Here is a 19084-nt window from a genome sequence, read left to right on the forward strand (position 1 = left end):
TGCACTGAACTTCGCCCTTGCTTGGAAGTCCTTTTGTTATTTTTTCTCTATTTCCTCAAATAAAGCCAATATTATTATTATTATTATTATTAAAGCTGTAACACATAGTTCTTCCACAGTGCCAAAAGGCCTATGTTTATTTTTTACAAAGAAATAAAATTGAACTTTTACAACGATCATGAAAAATGTCAACCGTTTCACTTTTATCACAAAGAGCAAACATAAAATTTTTTAATTAACCTTTTCGTAATAGGGAAACGACAAAGTGCGCTGTAGTACGCAATTAATAAAGCACTTGATGAGTGATTAGTCAGTATGCGTAACGACCGCGCTTCCCTCTTCCAGAATCGATGAGCCTCTTAACAAATCTGTGTAATGAATCCCTCCCTCAGAAACGGCTATAATGCAGTGAAAATCTCGGAACGATATAAGCGAGATTACTTGCTGGTTTGTTAGGGTGCCAGACCCCAGTGAAACTAAACACGAACCCTTAACTACTAACCCTCTTGTCACCAATGACAGCTACACCCAGTCGAATCTTCTCTACACAATATCAATATTTTAGTCTAAAGTCTGTTACGGAATTAGCTAAACTACAGTTCTTAGCCCTACACGAAAATAACTTTAACGAAACCCATTTTTCATTTCGTCCCCAAGCAAAATAGGCATGCGGGTGGGTGTTCTATTGTAAAAAAAAGCTTCTATTGAAGTGAAGCAAAAAACGTATTACGATAAAAACGATATCTTTTTTTTGTTGCAGGGTCCTCCACCTCAAGCCGGCCAAATTAAGTTTACAATTGCGGATACGCTGGAACGGATAAAAGAAGAGTTCAACTTTCTACAGGCACAATATCACACGTAAGTACACCTACCTTTACTTTAATTCTAATACTAAATCTTAATCGATAGAAATCTGCAAGATAATTAAACTTGAAATTACTTTAGAATTAATTGGAATAGATGAACAGTGAATTTACCGCCGCAAGTTAGTCATTTACCCTTTGTGGCTCCATCTCCACACAGCTAGAACAAATATCTGCGTTAATGCGGATCTCAGAATTTCCCGCGTAAAGTTCCCACTTTTCGCTGAAACTTAAACTTTTTTTATTGGTTTATTTTTGGGAACGCGTCCACACGTTGCTAGTGACAGCGGGTGTCATGACAATGGCATTTTGAAGAATGCTATAACCACATAAATAAATATAAACACTATTTCTGACGCATCTGATCTCGGATAAAACGTGTGGTACGTACCACGTCCTATTTTGAAAATCTCGAATGTCTCCATTTTGGGTCTGCAAATGATACGTAGGTAACTACTACTAAAACATCTACGTGGTGCTCTTATTATACCTACCTATACAGGGTGTTTTTTGGGAGCTTTAGTTAAACGTTTCTGGGAAAGTAAAATAGGTAGGTTTTTGAAAATCTGTACTTAGGAGTTACTCTGAAGGCCGAATCGATGTAAAATATTTTCAAAATGGCCGCACTTCCGGAAACACCGGAAGTAGATAGTAACTTCGTTATTTTAAATGGCAACCCCCTATTTTTTATTACATTTTTGGATTCTACGTAAAATTCAGTTCTTTTGATACCCATATGTCGATATCTGCCATTTATGGTTTTTAAGTTATTTTGACTTTAAGAAAAAAAATGGCGGATGCAGATGGTACCTTGATAATTGATTACTTGAAAAAGGTTATATATAGTCATGGCAACCCATTATTATCAGTGCATAGAGAATGAATAGGGCTTTCACTTAGTGTACTTAAAAAAAGTTAAGTTGCGTACAACCGCACCTATGGAGATCCAAATTTAAGAAACTTCAAAGTCTATAAACTCAGTTTTTTTAAATGGAATGATCATGTTCTTAATATTGCATGAGATAGAGAATCGAAATTGGCATATTTTGATATTACATGTTCCTACAGCTATCTTTAACAGTTTCTGATTTATTCCCATTTCATTGAATTGAACTCGGAATTGATGCCATTTTTTTCGCATTTTCTTTTTAGTAGTTGGCCATGATTTTATAACAATCGAATTTTAAACAAATCAAGGAATGGATTCTTTAATACCATTGATTCTAGTTCTAGACTAAATAATTCATTAATAAATAACTCATTTATTAAGGATATAGGACGGAAAATTTTTGAAAAATCTAAACAGAGTCGTTCAACTGAATTTCTTAAACAACGTATAAGTCTGGAAATTAAGAGAGGTAATGCGATATCTGTTCTAGCAACAATTCCATACCAAAAATGTTTCAACGAAGTTTTTTATATTTTGCATTGAATTTATTTTGTTAATCTTGCATTTGCAATTCAATTCATTTTCTTAAATATTCTCTTGTAGAGCTTTGTATCACTTTGCTTCAACGGTTTGTAGTGCATTAGGGGTACAAAATTTCCAAAATTCATACAATTTCGTTCCAGTTTTCGAATGAATGTACGGAAAGCACGCGCCGCGATTCTGCCCATTTCACCATAAATAACAATTAAATTCCAAAAAAGGTGAAACCACTGCGAGTCATTTTTCGATTTTTGACAAACTATGTTAACCTAGAACAGTAGGTGACGGATTAGTGTCACTAGATTTGTTTAAAATTCAATTGTTATAGAATCATGGCCGACTACTAAAAAGAAAATCCGAAAAAAATAGTGTCAATTCAATAAAATGGGAATAAGTCAGAAACTGTTAAAGATAGCTATACGAACATGTATTGTCAAAATATGCCCATTTCGATTCTCTATTTCGTGGAATAGTAAGAACATGGTCATTCCATTAAAAAAAACTGAGTTTTTAGTCTTTGAAGTTTCATACATTTGGATATCCATAGGGGCGGTCGTACGCAACGTAACTTTTTTTTAAGTGCACTAAAAGAAAGCCCTATTCATTCTCTATGCACTGATAAAAATGGCTTGCCATGACTATATATAACCTTTTTCAAGTAATCAATTATCAAGGTACCATCTGCATCCGCCATTTTTTTTCTTAAAGTCAAAATAACTTAAAAACCATAAATGGTAGATATCGACATCTGGGTATCAAAAGAAGTGAAATTTCACGTAGAATCCAAAAATGCAATAAAAAATAGGGGTTGCCATTTAAAATAACGAAGTTACTATCTACTTCCGGTGTTTCCGGAAGTGCGGCCATTTTGAAAATATTTTACATCGATTCGGCCTTCAGAGTAACTCCTAAGTACAAATTTTCAAAAACCTACCTATTTTACTTTCCCAGAAACTTTTAACTAAAGCTCCCAAAAAAACACCCTGTATGGACTAAACAATAGTACCTAAAATGAATAAATTCCTGATGGTGTTTTCATTGTTCCATTTTTATAAAAAAAAAACCTTTATAAGGAAACATATGCAGATAATACTTGTGCAGTTCACACTATTTATCGTAACGTAATTTATTACGTTTACTTTACGATTAGTAGTAGTAGTACTATTTTTATGGGAATGTTTCCCCTTATGTGATAGTTTTGTCCGTCCGTCTGTTCCTAGTATAACTCGAGAACGAAAAGACACAGCGAGGTGAAACCTCCTCAAATCGATATCTACGAGTTCAAGGATCAGTGCTATTGAATATGAGCCGGATTAAAAGTCGTGTGTCCGAATGCGTTCTGATTTAGCTTCAAGCGGTGCACAAACTGTCTACTGCGCGGTGATTATATAATTTGCGGAGCAATCCTTATGAAATTCTGCTGGTAGGTTCAAAACTTCATATGCGAATATCTTAAGAATCGAGTGTAGGAAGTCGGTATTTACAAAGAGAAAGTGATAGGCCTCGTCAACGGCACCCCATTCGACCGGATCTGATTGCTAGCAACGGAGATATATTTTCGAGAACGAAGAGCCGTAAGAGAGTACTCACAAAATCTTGAAATTCGTGACGTGATTTTTATTGTTGCACAATTTGAAATGTTTTGACTGACTTTCTTTTGCTTTTGATATTTTTGGTATTTGTGTGTGCTATGCCAGGTTTTTTGTCCGGAAGAAGGTTTATCTGACATCGTCTGCTTGTGTGCGTAATATATTTTATATTTTCTCGTCTTTTCTTACGCACAAAAAACCGCCAGTTTTAACACTGACTGCTACCTAAATTCGAAAGTGTCACGAAACCTCCGTCGTTTTGACAAGAAAGTAAGAGTGGCTCTGCTCGTGAGTATGGGGTTAGTCAAGATTGCAGTCGCTTTTCGACTTCTGCTGCCAAGTACTGTAGGCGTTGTTATTACCAAAAACGCGTAGTGATTTTTTTTAAATTTTCTTTTACGTCCAAATAATACTGTCCACCTTGTGAGTAAAAGTTCGCGAGATAGACAACGCGTTCCAAATAGCTACCGAAACATTTTTTTAGTAATTGGTAAATAGAAGTTGTTGATGTAATGGGTATCCTACCCACAATGCAGCACTGTCTGTATGGTTGCCTACATACGTATTTTCTTCCATTGATTGCATGATACTATGTAAACATACTTAGTGATGAAGTCATAACATCGATGACGTGCGCGCAAACTAAGGAAAATCCTACTATACAACATAATTTGCCCCAGAAACTGTACCTACTTTTTGTTTACGAGATTACCAGAACCTTAATCGATTTCCGTTTTCTTTTATAATTCATTTCCCTTTACTGTAATAGTTCCATTAAGTGATTTCGTTTAAAATTACTTGCGCGAGCTGGAATGTTTAAAATAAATTGAGTTGGTGTCAATGCCATTCTTGTTACGTATTCTACTGATTTTCTTTTATTGTTTCAGATTAAAATTGGAATGCGAAAAATTAGCTAGTGAAAAGACTGAAATGCAAAGGCACTACGTTATGGTAAGTTCTCGCCTTTTATAAACGTTTCGCCGCCTATTCTGCTGTTTTTTTTCTAAATTTGAGTTAAGCATTATTGTGACGTTCCTAATCTTGGGCTTATTAAAGTAGAAATATAAAACCGCAAGCTGGAGAAGTAAATCCCATTAGGGCATAATACATCTTCTTTACAAACTAATGACTAAAACCATGCTCCAACGAAGCGTGGGTTCTATAGAAATGACAAATGAGAACGAAAAAGGAACACAAACACGATAAAAGTTTTATTTTATGGTCACGAAACAATTTTGTGCCGTTCGAATAATGCAATATAATAAGGTATCCAAATATCACATTAGTCTATCATTAACACGTGCCGGTTCACATTCAGTTGATTTTCACGCGTTGGGACCTCTCTCTATCATTATCTAAAAAGAAAGCGATTATTGGTGCATATTAAATCAATCGATAGCTGTTACCCGGACCACTTGTAAAAGTGATCAATTGCAGAACTTCTACACAAGTTATACCGAAGAGTTCAAATCAGCATGAGATTGGGAGATCGATAACGCTTATAAGATGAAAGTTAGCTCTACGAGGTGCTCGTAAATGATTTTATTCAGTTATCTTTGCTAGTAATTCTTTTTATACCATCGTAAAGTTTACAGTAACGTTTTCCGTGTTCTTTCAGTTTGTTGCGCTCCCGTATAATTTACTACTCGATATAATTTCTTCTTCAAATTAAAGTTTAATGTTATTGCATTAGGTTTTTTGCAAGTTTTGAGTGGCGACCACTTGGGAAAATAGAAGGAAGAGCATTAAAAGTTTAACTCCCAATGGCGTTTGTGGAGAGTTATAGAACCTTCCTGGTTATGTTTAGAAGCAAGCACTTATTGAAATATTTCGAATTATAAATGCTAGAGCGACGATCTCTTGAATGAAAAAAAGCCCGAGGGAAGTACCCTGAAAAATGTAAGAGTGTAGGTAAAGGAGAGGCTCCTGACAACCTTTCGTTGTTGAAGAATATGCATTATAAGGAGAAATGGACATGAAAATAGTCAATTCTTTCCAAATTTGATTTATGTGCGTTCAAAATTGTGAAGAGCAAGTGGTGCGACAGACAACACTACAACAGACACCTCACACCCTAACTGCACACGGCGTGCTAGATTTCATAAGTTTTCTAAATAGTGAATTTCTTCATTTTTGTTTATATCAATCATATGCATATTTTATGTTGTTGTACAGCAAATTGATTGCTCTTGTCAAAGATCTTAAAAAACGTAGGCCTTGCATTTGAAAAACAAAGTTGCATCGATTTCCGGATTAACTGGAAGTGATATCGGAAATTTAAATATGCCATCGGATAGATCGTCATGGCGCGTACAAAATTATGCTTGACCATTGAATCTCGCCAATTAAAAGATATATTGAAGTGATCCTCTTATCTTGACCACAATGTATACTGATAATATTATCTGATTTCCTTCCAGAAATTGCATTTTAAGGCATTCTTTATTTCAAAATCATCTAAAAAATTGGGTTTTTTGTTACTTCCAAGCAAGGGCGAAGTTCAGTGTAGCAGAAAAATCCGCTGCCTGTTCTTACACTTAACCCTAGAAATTATTCCGATAGTAAGTTATTGTAAAGATTTGCAATGCAAAGAAAAGGAACGTTTAAAAAATTGAGTGGCATGTGTTGGCGGTAGCCCCTTAAACCTTAAATTCAGATTATGGACATTACACACGTTGTCAATTGAATCTTCAATCTTGAATCTTACATCTTAAATCTTAAGTAAATTTAAAATAAAACTACGTGACAAAATTACGCGAAGAACTGTTCATTTTTTCCATATCTCATTTAATACTTAGTACTCCGATTTTTGTTTACGTAATATATAAAGAATGCAAAATATCATATGAAAATCTCATGGTTTTGGGGGGGGGGGGGGGCGATGTTTTTTTCAAACTCCTGCAATCGCGTATGTCTAGCCGAAAAGTCACAGCGCAAAGCAAAATCAAAGTCAAAACTCCCTTATTAATACGCCACTCATTAATGAAATAAATTCCACGTCGCGTATCGTTTAGAATTTAGAGATCGAAAAGAACAAACTTCTACGTTACACGATTAAATTGCTTATCGATTTTTATATGCAACTGTAATAATTCGATTGCGGACTATTCACTTTTAATTAATTCCACTTTCGTAACTACACGCGGAAAAAGTTACAAAGATACTACACAAGAGGGGTCTCTCCGGCTAGCCTCGCGCTCAGCTATTTATATCAAATTGAAAACGGAACCAACGAAACTGCGGAGTGAAGAATGCGACTGTAATTGGTAACTCTCAGATGAGAAATACGAACTGATATGTAATAAACTGTTCAGGCAACGATTCGCAGGTGCACGCAAGGAAAGTTTTTCAAATTTTCATGGGCGTATCAGTTACTATATAAGGTAAAATTGTCGCATGGGAAACGAAGAAAAATAATGAAAGGGAATCGAGATCTCGTTTCCTTCTTTGTCTCTAACCAAAGCAAAGCATTTCAATGAAAATAATAAGTAAGTACTCCAGATATTAACAATAAGAATGCTGCAGTATAGTCTAGTCAGTACTAATTGCCGTGAAAACCTAGATTATGAAATCCTCACCGTTAAGAATGGGTCTCGGAGACATAAGATTGTGTCGTGAGATTACTTAATGTACGCACTAAACATTTCAGCTTCGTTGTCAAATAGAGACTTTTCTTTCTCGTGCCATTTGAATTCCGACGTGCTATAAAGATTAATAGAGAATCCCATATTAAAAATGGATTAAGTACTTTGGATAATTGTATAAGAAATGTCCTACCACATCCCCAGCTAGGCGGGAGCTTTGTAAACAGCTATTTCACTTGTATCAAACGTGACAAGCACCTTGTCGAGCTAGTAATCGATATATGACCCCCTCATGCTTTGCGGATGCGATTCCAACCGTGTTCGTCCGCCGGAAAAATGTAGCTGCTTTTAGAGGATTTAGGTCTCGCGCATTGCGCGTTTAAACAGTTCTCTGCTTTCGAAAATCCATTTATATAATGCATGTTTTCCGCAGCTTGAAAGGCGATTATGAAACAAAATCGATTGTTATCATTCTAGAATTAATTTGAGATGGTAGTTTCTTCGGTTTTACCCTTTCGCCCAAATTAAATTCCATTTTATGGCTCGGATGAAAATAAGTTTACAAGAATAATTATCACTCTTCATTAAATAAGAGTTGCTAAATTTATAACTTGTCGGGTAACTCAAAGTTACTTCTTAAAGCCGTAATTAAGTAAATGTCAACTCATTTGGTTAATATACCGTGTCCATAAATTACGTTATGTAATAATTGATTAGGAGCTAATTTTTTTTTGCTAGAGGCGTTGATCGTTATACACACATTTAAACCGTAAATCCTTAGAAGTGCGTTAATGCAGAATGATTTGGGATTGATTAAAAGCATTAATGTTAAAGTGGTAACGTTTTAGAGATATATCAATATTCTGATCACGTTATCCTATTCAGTTATTAAATGGTTCTGAACGGTAAAAGTGTAGGATGCGTTATTGCCTATAATGAAATCGATCGTCGCCTATAGCTTTTTCATGGACACGATGATACCTAGCCAAAAAACTGCAAATAAAGCTGCCTTTTTCTACACGCCATTACCTTACCTCTCTTCTCTTTACATAAATATAATACGTCACTGAGGACGTTGTTATCGGGTGTTATACAGAAATGAATTAGCTACCTACTAAATAAAGATAGCTATCGTGGCATGCTCACGTAATAAAGTATGATCGATAATTCGTGTAAGGTAGTTCGGTTTATCTAGACATCATAAGCAACTAACAAACGCATCATCAAAATCGCAACCCAGTGGTGCGAAAAGCTTGTGTTTGCGCTTCATAATAATAGGGGAAGTTAGAAGGATAATTAACTCAAGCACTTGCAATTTTACTTTGTTGTCAAAGCTCTTCTGAATTAGTTCGGCTAGCATTTATGGCACGATTTTTACATTGATTCTGGATTGAAGTCTGGTTTGGAGACTAAAAAACCAATCTTCGTCACACAAGGAGAAGAAAGGGATTTTAAGAAAAAATGTGGTGTTAACTGTTAACTTAGTCCTTTGACCGTTGCTTTTGGTAAAATATTTTCTCAGTCTGTAAGTGGTATATACAGCGGATAGATTTTACAGTTGCCGAAATGCAAACATCGTGTTACAGACTTTAAAATATGGTAATTGTGATTTTGAATATTCTGAGAGATTCCTGAAATTTTCCACAAGCTTTAAAGATTTTAAGGGTTTCAAAGATACTGAAACGTCCAAAGTTGACGATTCTTCTTACAAAGAAACTTCTGAAAGTTCTCATACCTAACTTTAAGCAAATGTCTTACAGATTCTGAATGTAGGTACTTAATTTTTTGAGTGACGGATGCTTAAGAGCGTTCAGTCAAACACTTTATTTAGAAGAGCGCATCTTTTAAGTTTTCGTGAAGAACTATTATCTTTCAAGCTGGTTTTACATCAACAATAAATTGATCAATTTCTTGTTCAAGTCGTTTTGACAAGAAAAAAAGTGTAAGCACAGAATTGGATGCAATAACTTGATCATTTTCTTGCAAGCTCAATTTCTTGTCAGATTAGCGCAAGTTCTATTTTTCTGGCAATTTTTACGTCAATTCAGTAGTACCAACTACCATCAACCAACATAAATAATAATGAATAATAATAAAAAATCGATGTTTTCATCATTTTTATGAGCTATAGTTATAGCTAATATAGCGATCTTTCTTTTTCTATTCCGTAATCTTCTATTGAAAGAGGGAACATTTTTCCAGTTTTCCTTTTTTTTTAACCCATTAAAAGAATGGCAACCTAACCTTAAAATAATTAAAGTTTGATGCAACTGTAGAATGACTTGAAAACAACAAGAAATTGATCAAGTTAACAGTAGTTACCAAGTAACAGGAGCAAGAAATTGTTCAATAAATTAACAAATAACTTCATGAAGTAATTGATGAAGAAATTGTTGATGTAAAACTTTCAAAATAGGCGTGCCATAGAGATATTCACCATATTTGATCATTTGTTAATAACTACAGATCAAAATATCACGGGAGGTTCAGTGAAGTGAAGAAAAAGTAGTCGATATCTTTCAGTTGTAGTGTCCGTGTTGTTGAGCGACTTTTAAGCATCGGTGTCGTACGTCTACAAGACTGTAACGGGTGTAGAAATAATTCTTCTACTCCATTCTACGACTGGTTACTCTTAATCGTATATCTTAATTAAGTTGTGGGTGTCTTTTGCTATGTAATTAATGTAACTAAACGTGCTTCGGCTAGCTGTCAGTCAGTAAACCTCTTCTGGCCTCTTAAGGAAAGAGGCAAAGGGATAAGTCAATAATCTAATCTTTATTAAATTATGAAACAGTTCTTATTTTCTTTAAGGTATATGGTTGCTGCAATAGAATAACATTTTAATGAATGAGGGTTTGAGGCGAAACAATCTTGTAAAGTAAAAGGTTAAACGACATTCATTCGCAGAAACATACTTCACTTGATAGGAAATCTTGAACTTTATTTATAAAATGAAGTAAACGCAATGTATCATAAAAGAACATTAATTGTATTTTTATAAACACATTGTATAATCAAAATAAATCGAACTGCAATACGTTAACATGTTAAGAATTTTCGAGCGCACTTCTAAATTTTACTGGCACACCAACTTCATATAAAACGCAAGTAGGTGGTTAAATCGCCTCATACATAAAGTTATATAAATAGTGCTTGAGTATAAAATTGTCTTCAATAAGTAGTTTGTAATTATACAAATGCACTTCGATGCTAGTTCAAATATACAACAAGGCAAACAACAACAATCGTAATACGACGAAAGCGGCAATACTACAGTTGTATTGTTTATGCATCGGGAGTTTTCGATGTGTTATGGTCACGGCGCGCCGTCACCCCACCCACTGGGTCCGCTCCGTCAAGACAGCCAAGGGGGTCACGCCGAAGATCGAATAAGGCCAACTTACTGATCCTTCGGTTCGGTTCAAGGAACTACTACCAAACGTTTCGGGCCACATTTTCGAAGGGAACCATTTCGTCCACCACCGCCTCGACCACGCAGAAAATTCGATTACACATCAGTACCTCGCTTTTCCGCTTGTCGCCCTACCGCTAATCACCGGTCAAAAAGGCCATCAGGGGGTCGAAACAATACCGGCCGACCGCATTATTGAACCGAGCACCTCCAATCCCCAATCATCATTGTCCAAAAGAAGAACCGTAACGCTCGTTTCTGCGTGGACTACCGCAGGTTGAATGGCTGCACCCGAGACGAAACTCCACCCTACCACCTATCGACGGGACAGTTAGAGAACTGGGGACAACCAATGTGTTCTCCACGCTGAACCTCAAATCTGGATACTGGCAGGTCCCTCTCGCGGAGTCGCCGTCTTTTCCACTCCCGACGGCGCGACGCTTGCTAGCAGTTTTGGGTGATGACGTTCGATCTTTTAGGAGCTAATGACACAGGAGGTACTACCGGGGATCCATGTTATACATCGACGACATTGTGGTGTATTCGAACTTATGGAAGGAACACCTCGATCACTTGCGGATAGTGATGGAGCGGCCCCTGCAACACCACCTACTCCTCGCACTAGACAAGTGCCATTTTGGGGTGACATCCATGACGTATCTCGGTCACCTTATCACAGCAGACTCAAACCGGCCACTCCCAGAACACGTGAAGCGTAACGCACCAGACTGTCGACCTGTTTGTGGTAAGAAATTGACCTTTAATAGAAAAAGAAAAACTGCTGTAATTTAAAAAAATTGCTCCACAAATAAGAAAGTTGCTTCAGTAACTTTCTTTTTTTGAATTTTTCAGAAAGATGTTGCTTTTTCAAGGAAGAGTGTGCTCAAAATCAACTTGGTTCATATAGAAGACACCGTAAAAAATATTTAGTATTAAATTTAGGATTTTATATACGAGAGCCTCTTCATGCTAACAAGGAAAAATCCGACAACGACACCGTAACAGGGTTTTTTTTAAAACCCCTTTTGTTGTGTATTTCTCAGCGAGAAATGGGAAAATGCTTTTAACATTGGAAATGTTTATGTTGGTATATGGGTACAAAATTATGAGTTTCGTTCAATGCTAAAAGACGGCGGTGTCGACATCAAGTGACATTTAGTGACGATGGTATAGTATTCGGCCGTGATTGGTAGGTTAAGGAAAAGTCGCGGATACTGTTGATACGGTATTTACTTAATAGTGCTCATTTCATTCAACTCCTATTTAAAAGGTCTCTCATTCTCGTGTCGCCAATAGAAGCTCGAGCTATGAGAAATGCCCCAAAAATTGAGTACTATTTTGGTTAATTCCACTCTTCTGTCCGTACGGCACTGCAAGTGCCACACACCTTAAAATCTTCCCAAATTTTATATCCCCCTGTAATCTATACATATGGATCACAGTTAAAAGTAATGGTCGTTCAAAAAGTGATGGTATAATAGTGAGGTGTGAGGATCCTTTGATATTGCGTCCGCCTGTCCGTCCGTCCGTGAACACGATAACTGTCGAACGCTTGGGCCGGTTTGGTTCAAACTTTGCACAGTTGACCTATATACCACAAGTAAGAAGCCTATTGAAAATGGGTCAAATCCAATGACCCCTTGGGGTCACGCTTTTCTGTCCCTACTAAACGCTTGAACCTATTCGGTTGAAAGTTTGCACAGTAGACTTATATGCCACATGTAACAAGTCTATTGAAAATGGGTCAAATTCAATGACCCCGTGGGGTTACGCCTCTCGGTCTCTGGCAAACGCTTGAACCTATTCGGTTCAAACTTTGCACAGTTAATATATATACCACATGCAACAATCCAATTGAAAATGGGTCAAATCCAATGACCCCGTAGGGTCACATCGATGTGCTCTGCCGCTTTTTTTGATGCTCTTTAGGGGTTTATTGATTACGAATTTGATGGTAAAATTAAATGAGAAGCTGTCATAGTATATATTGGTAATTGGATATTTTGATTGTTTAGTGTAGAGTTAATTAACAAATATACGAAATGAAAAGGCGAAGGTGACTTGGAAACGGACAAGATTTGCGCAAAGTTGTAATTCTGTAAAGAAAAGCGAAATTCGGTTAAGAGTACAAAACGTGGGGAAACGTGAAACGTGACCGGGCGCTGCATCCCTTCAAATAAGGTTAATACAGGAAAACAATTTTATTTTGTAATTTACGTTGATAAAGACTTAATAAGAATACTGTTTTTGTATGTATATTTCTGGGACCAGAATTTATTCAGTCTGTGGTGAAACTTTTGAATAATTACTATAGGTATCAAACAAACAAAATTAACCGTGACAGATGGCACAGGTCTGTGCAGATGGTAAGAAACTATGAGAAGACGTCGGTTACATCTCATAAATTTACTTTCAATCCGATTGCATTTATTTTACCAAACGTTCATTACCAATTCAGTCGATTGAGAATTAGAGGCATGTTTCCGACATATCAGATGCAGGAATATCGTTTGGTTTCACAAATGTTTATGCCCCAGATATTCTCCATACCCGTATGTGCAATGTGTTCATCTTATGCACAAATCCGTTCTCCCATTTCTATCACTAAATCATAGTAATGCTAATGACATGTGCATTGTGCACATCGCTAACTAAAGGAGTAGCTCGTCTTAGACTGCAAATTTGATTAACAATATTGTGAGATTGTAACCGAAATGTACGTAATTAATCCTCAAGGTAAATGCAATTTTGTGCATTTGATTTAAATACGTTACGCTTCATCATACAGGAAGTATCGAGGGTAACATAATTCATGATCGGTATCGTTTGTGCTACTGTCTCGTCGGCTACTGTGTGTCAATTTTCATATTTAATGAATTTGTTCGTTTATTCAGTACATAGAACTTTGAAATCGTTGCCAAATTGAAGTAAAGTAATATGATTCTAAAGAGAAACTGGGGCAATCTTTCAAGATGTTACTTACACATGAAATTATTTAATGTCTCCTAGAATATAGTAAATTTGAAATCAGCAGGTGATGACCGATGAGGTAAACTGAAGAAGTACATTTTTTCTTTGGTCTTGAGGTGACCTACTACCTAAGTATGTTGGTGTATTCAAACTCGATTCCTAGACAGATACGTTTCACCAAAATAGTTATTTTCTACCACAGAATTTATTTGTTTCTGAAGAATGGCTTAATAACAATTCGTTAATTCTCGTACTGTTACTGAGAGTTGCTTTTCTATTCTACTAATAATTAGTTGAAGGTTGTATTGGTATCGTGCATACTTTGTATCAGGGCCGTAACTAGATATGACCACGCCCTTGGCGGCACTTCAAGTTTGCGCCCCCCACACCTGCGCGTGGGGGTATAAAATACTCCCCAACAAAAACCTCCGAAAATTTTCTCAAGTTCAAGGTTTGAATCTTTTTCATCCGAGAATTTCGCTTCTTTAAAACATGGAGAAAAGATTACAAAATACAGTGTGTCCAAGATAAGAATGAACATCATGGACACATCGGAAACCATAAGAAGTACACAGTCGGTTAAATTAGAAAGAGTTGCGCATTTTAGGACTTAATAAAACGATGTTTTAAAAATGCGGAAATTCCGATCAGTTTCGAAGATATAAAAAAACCGAAAGTAACTTTTTAAGCTCACCATTTTAAAAGATTTTCGCTGCGACGTTTCGTCTTTGAGAAACCATCATCAACTTCGTATTTTTATATGGACCGGAAAAAAGTACATAATGTATTGAGCATTTTTGATTACGGATACAATTATGTATGGTACAATATGTCATTTAGAAGAACAAATTATTTTGACATTTTGTCAACGTCTACTAAACCAAAAATGTTAAAAATTTAGTAACAAGCCATTTTTCTGAGCTAAATAATAAATAATTTTTAACATTGTACTGTAGTAGGCGTTGACAAAATATCAAAATAATTAATTGATGTTCCTTTAAATGATATAGGTTATAAAAAATCTTATTGTGCCATACATCGTTGTTGCTGGTTTCTCAAAGACGCCAATTGTACAGCTTAAAAAGTTCCTATGAGGTAGTGCTATTTGTTTTTTGATATCTTTTCAAACAGGGCCGGCAAAAAATAAACCCGAATATGATTAATTTCGTTTTTTTTCGGAACTGATCGGAATTTACAAATTTTGAAAATATCATTTGACTTGCTTGTCCTTCTTAAATTGGACACACTGTATATATTACATTGCCATAAGGAGGCAAAAGGGGGGAAGGGCAGATACCACTTTGTAACGACCCAGCTATTCACAGTCACAGTACATACAGTATTAACAATCTGGAATAATATTTGTTTAAATAAACTGATTTTTTTTCCTAATAGGTACACTAATGTTAAAAGAAATTTTTTCATAATAATAATAATATTTAATGTCCAACAGAAAAAAATACATTTTCCAATTACAGGACAACAACAGATTAATATGTATAGAGTACAAAATAATATAAAGAAAATGAAACGAAATTCTAACCTTATACAGTGTGTAACATAGTAGTACGCAAAAATCCGTGAATAACAATAAAAGAAAATAATTAAATAAACAGATATACCAAAACATGAAATGCAATCTAAGGGGTAAACAAAAATTATTAACTAATACGTAATATAACTAACCATTTCGAGTAATGTGGAATGAAATAAGTCAATATTCGGGCAAATTGAATCAAATAATTTACATGCGTTTACAATAGGAGATTTGTATAAAATATTTGTGCGAGGTGTAGTTCTAGAGAATGAGACATTGAAACGAGTTTCATGATCAATTTTGCGCCTCCCCGGTAGCTGCGCTCTTGGCGGGCGCCCACTTCGCCACCGCCTAGATACGGCCCTGCTTTGTATTATAGTGTAAATACTATTCTTTACGTTTCTATTAATTGGCACCATCTGTTTGTCTATAAATTGAGGGAACAATATTTAAGAAATAACTGGATCATGTTGAAATACTATTAGTGTTTCAACGATCATTTGTACCCTCTAAATATCGTTTTAACCTCAAAGTTCATACTTTGTAATTTAAATCCTACTGGAGCTTTCGGCTTGTAAGATCTTCGAGAACAAACGTTCAACTGCAAAATATCTCTTCGGCCTTCTGACTTAGAAACTACTTTAATGAACTCCAAACCAAGTGCGTATACGTAACCAGGAACCTCGGCTCAAACTTTAAAGTACACGGTTTAAAGCTTACTTACCTTAAGCATCGACGTCCAGATTGTGAAATCCATGTCGACAGCTCCCACTCTCACAAAAGCGGGAAAAACCCGAACTTAGAACACCAGCGTAGTAATAGAAACCTCCCACTCAACAATGGCCGGATCCCCTACGTTGTGAAAGACCAGGTTGCATCACTCGTGTGGCAACTGGCAACACATAGAAGATTCTCATTATTCATTAGGTCTTTGTTGTTAAGATCATCATAAGTTGTTGCTAAGCGAGTTGCCAAGTAAATAAAATGTAATGTCAGAATAATAAAAAATAAAATACAAAAATCAAGTCAAGAAGCGTATTTTTATTGAATAAGAGTGGTTTTTACGGGTAGTAGAATCCATTCTCAACAACTCGTAACCATCAAGCTTATTATCGAAAAGGTGGAACGCAAATAACACACTTATTAGATTTGAAAAGCAAAAGAAAGTTTATTGAATCATTCGTCAAAAGTGTAAAATTAATCAAAATGCCGAAAGAGTTCCACAAATTTAGACAGAATACATTTAAAGCCAAAGGTATGCCGTGTCCCTCATCGGACATCGAACAAAAGAACCGCGTTGAAGAAAATTCCGAATCACTGTTCACAGAGGTTAAATGTAGAGGGAAAGCAAGAGAAGTAACATTGGAAAACGCTAAACGTATTTTACATCACATCTACAGTATACAAAGATTAACACTCGAGGAAGGAACTCTTGAATTTGAAGAATTTAAATCTGATGTTAAATGAATTTGATAAACTTAAAGAATGACCGTCTCAAGTAGATTTAAAAGCACCTCCAATCCTTTCCTATTTGTGAAAAGTAACATTCCGAAGTGTCTCTTACGTAAAGTAGGTACATGAAACGCATTGTTAATTAGTCAGACGTCCTCCAGTCCAGAAGAATCTGAAGATCCTGGATACAGTAACCTTAGACTAAAGCCCCCCCCCCCCCCAATCTTCATTACACTAATACTTTAATCGTTTAATGGCCAGTAACCTATGCACTTCCACCTGGCCCGTCGTAAGTACCTAGTCCGCCCCTGAGTAGAGTGGACCAATAAAGTCTTCGAAGACGAACTGAAGGACCAAAACGAACAGAGGTACAAGACTGTCATCTGCTACTTATGATGGCAATATGATAAGGGATCGATTCTCTTGTACCATCAGAGGAGGATCAATCGAATAGCCACCCAGGTCGCCAGATCTCACTCACTTTTAGTTTCTAACTAAGACAGCATAGTGTATAATCCAGTTAAATTGTATTTTTACCAGGAAAGTTGTGGGGTAGTTTTGATTTCTTTAATTCTATATGTTTTTTGGGGTGCTGAATCCGAATTTCAGGGTTGCTAACAAAATTTCATGACGCAACATTGAAAAAAATACAACAAAAATTGAAAAAGATATTTTTTGGCAGTTTTGTGCTTACAACTCGAAAACTATCAACTTTTCGAAAATAACCTTCTTATTTAAAATGAAAGTACATACAATTTCCTACAGATTCCACTATTTAGTTTTTTTCTTCGATCAACCTTTCGGGCTCAAGCGCCAGTTGAAAATTTGCGTATTTCGGCTGTCTCCACAAATAGTTTTTTCGCACAAAAACCGTAAATTAATATTAAGGGTTGTCGATAAGTGAATTCCTTGCATTTACCTACTATTATTTGAATTTTATATGTAAGGGTGATTTTTTCTCATTTACATAAAGTTCAAGGTGTTTATTGTAATCCAGAATTGTATGAAAAGTTAATTTCTAACGAAAAACAGTAGGTATATCATATTATTATATTATTCATAATATATAATACTTATACTGTGCTATCTAAAACTATTCCCATTCTCTTCCGAACCAGATAAAGAAATTACAAGACCCTACCGTAGCATGTTTGGATAAGTGTTGTTGAATTTGGGAAAGTGGCGCTGTGGTCATTATTAATTCAAAAAATTCAAATGGCGAAAGGGGTATATTGATTTCCTATTCAACGGCATTATTCCTCTTGTCCCGGTGTTCTGAAGAATCACGTGCTCCTACTTAAATTTGTCTGTTAACAACTGAACCAGATTTATTTCTTTTCTTTTTACATGTTGTTAACGAGCGACAAAAAGCGAGTTCACGATTTTGGACTGTCCGTCCGTCCATCTGTCTAACTTTGTGCGCTTGTGTGCATGATAACTCGCAAACTCATCCGTGAAGGAGTGAGTACGGATTTATATTTTCATAATAATAAAAGATAAGTATTTGCGGATACAGCCAAAATACGCCAATTCTCAACTGGCGCTTGAGCCCGAATGGTTCACCGAGGAAAAAAACTAAATAGTGGAATCTGTAGGAAATTTTATGTACTTTCATTTTGAACAGGAAAGTTATTTTCGAAAAGTTGATAGTTTTCAAGTTGTAAGCACAGAACTGCCAAAAAATATCTTTTTCAACTTTTTTTGTATTTTTTTCAATGTTGCGTCATGAAATTTTGTTAGCAAACCTCAGATTCGGATTCAGCACACCAAAAAACATGTAGGATCAAAGAAATCAAAACTACCCCACAACTTTCCCGCTAGATGCCCGTTTGAGCACAAATGGCCTGTATTAGTAGGGCGTCTTGCTAACCCACAGATCATTTCTATTGGGTAACAACCGATTTGATTATATCAGAAAGAAATAAGTAGTCACTTCTGTCGGCACTTACCAAGTGCCACTTTGGAATTTAATTTAATCTAATATTTATCACTTACCGAGTCACTGACAGACTGAGAAGTGATAACGAAACAAGATACTAATATTTTCTACTAGAAATAGCATATTGAAAGTGGGGGTTATAAGACTGGAAAAGTGAGACGTGGTGCATTTCCAAGATATCACTGAAAAGGAAATAAGAAACGATAGAAGTAAAATAAAATAGAAACTTACAAAACATAGAATTGTAATTAAAAAAACCGTGAAAAAACCAATATGCATTTTTTGTAATTGTTTTAATTCCTTTTTTAA

General features: G+C 35.7%; 2 protein-coding genes across 4 annotated transcripts in view; both read left to right on the forward strand.

Annotated features, from left to right (window-relative positions):
- The window catches only part of LOC116164364 (tyrosine kinase receptor Cad96Ca-like), a 270318-nt gene that overhangs the window by 122510 nt on the left and 128724 nt on the right, over positions 1-19084 (forward strand). The gene's annotated exons all lie outside the window — the stretch shown is intronic.
- LOC116164363 (protein groucho) overlaps positions 1-19084 on the forward strand; it is a 69663-nt gene that overhangs the window by 33223 nt on the left and 17356 nt on the right. For 2 of the 3 annotated variants that reach the window (XM_031478529.1, XM_031478532.1), the window contains exons 2-3: positions 761-858; positions 4769-4832. In XM_031478529.1, coding sequence (XP_031334389.1) covers positions 761-858; positions 4769-4832 — 162 coding nt within the window. Of the gene's footprint in view, positions 1-652; positions 674-760; positions 859-4768; positions 4833-19084 lie in introns of those variants that run through there. The other variant, XM_031478530.1, reaches the window with a different exon arrangement.

The sequence above is a fragment of the Photinus pyralis genome, unplaced genomic scaffold (genome assembly GCF_008802855.1).
Source record: "Photinus pyralis isolate 1611_PpyrPB1 unplaced genomic scaffold, Ppyr1.3 Ppyr1.4_LG2, whole genome shotgun sequence".
In the NCBI taxonomy this organism is placed as follows: domain Eukaryota; kingdom Metazoa; phylum Arthropoda; class Insecta; order Coleoptera; family Lampyridae; genus Photinus; species Photinus pyralis.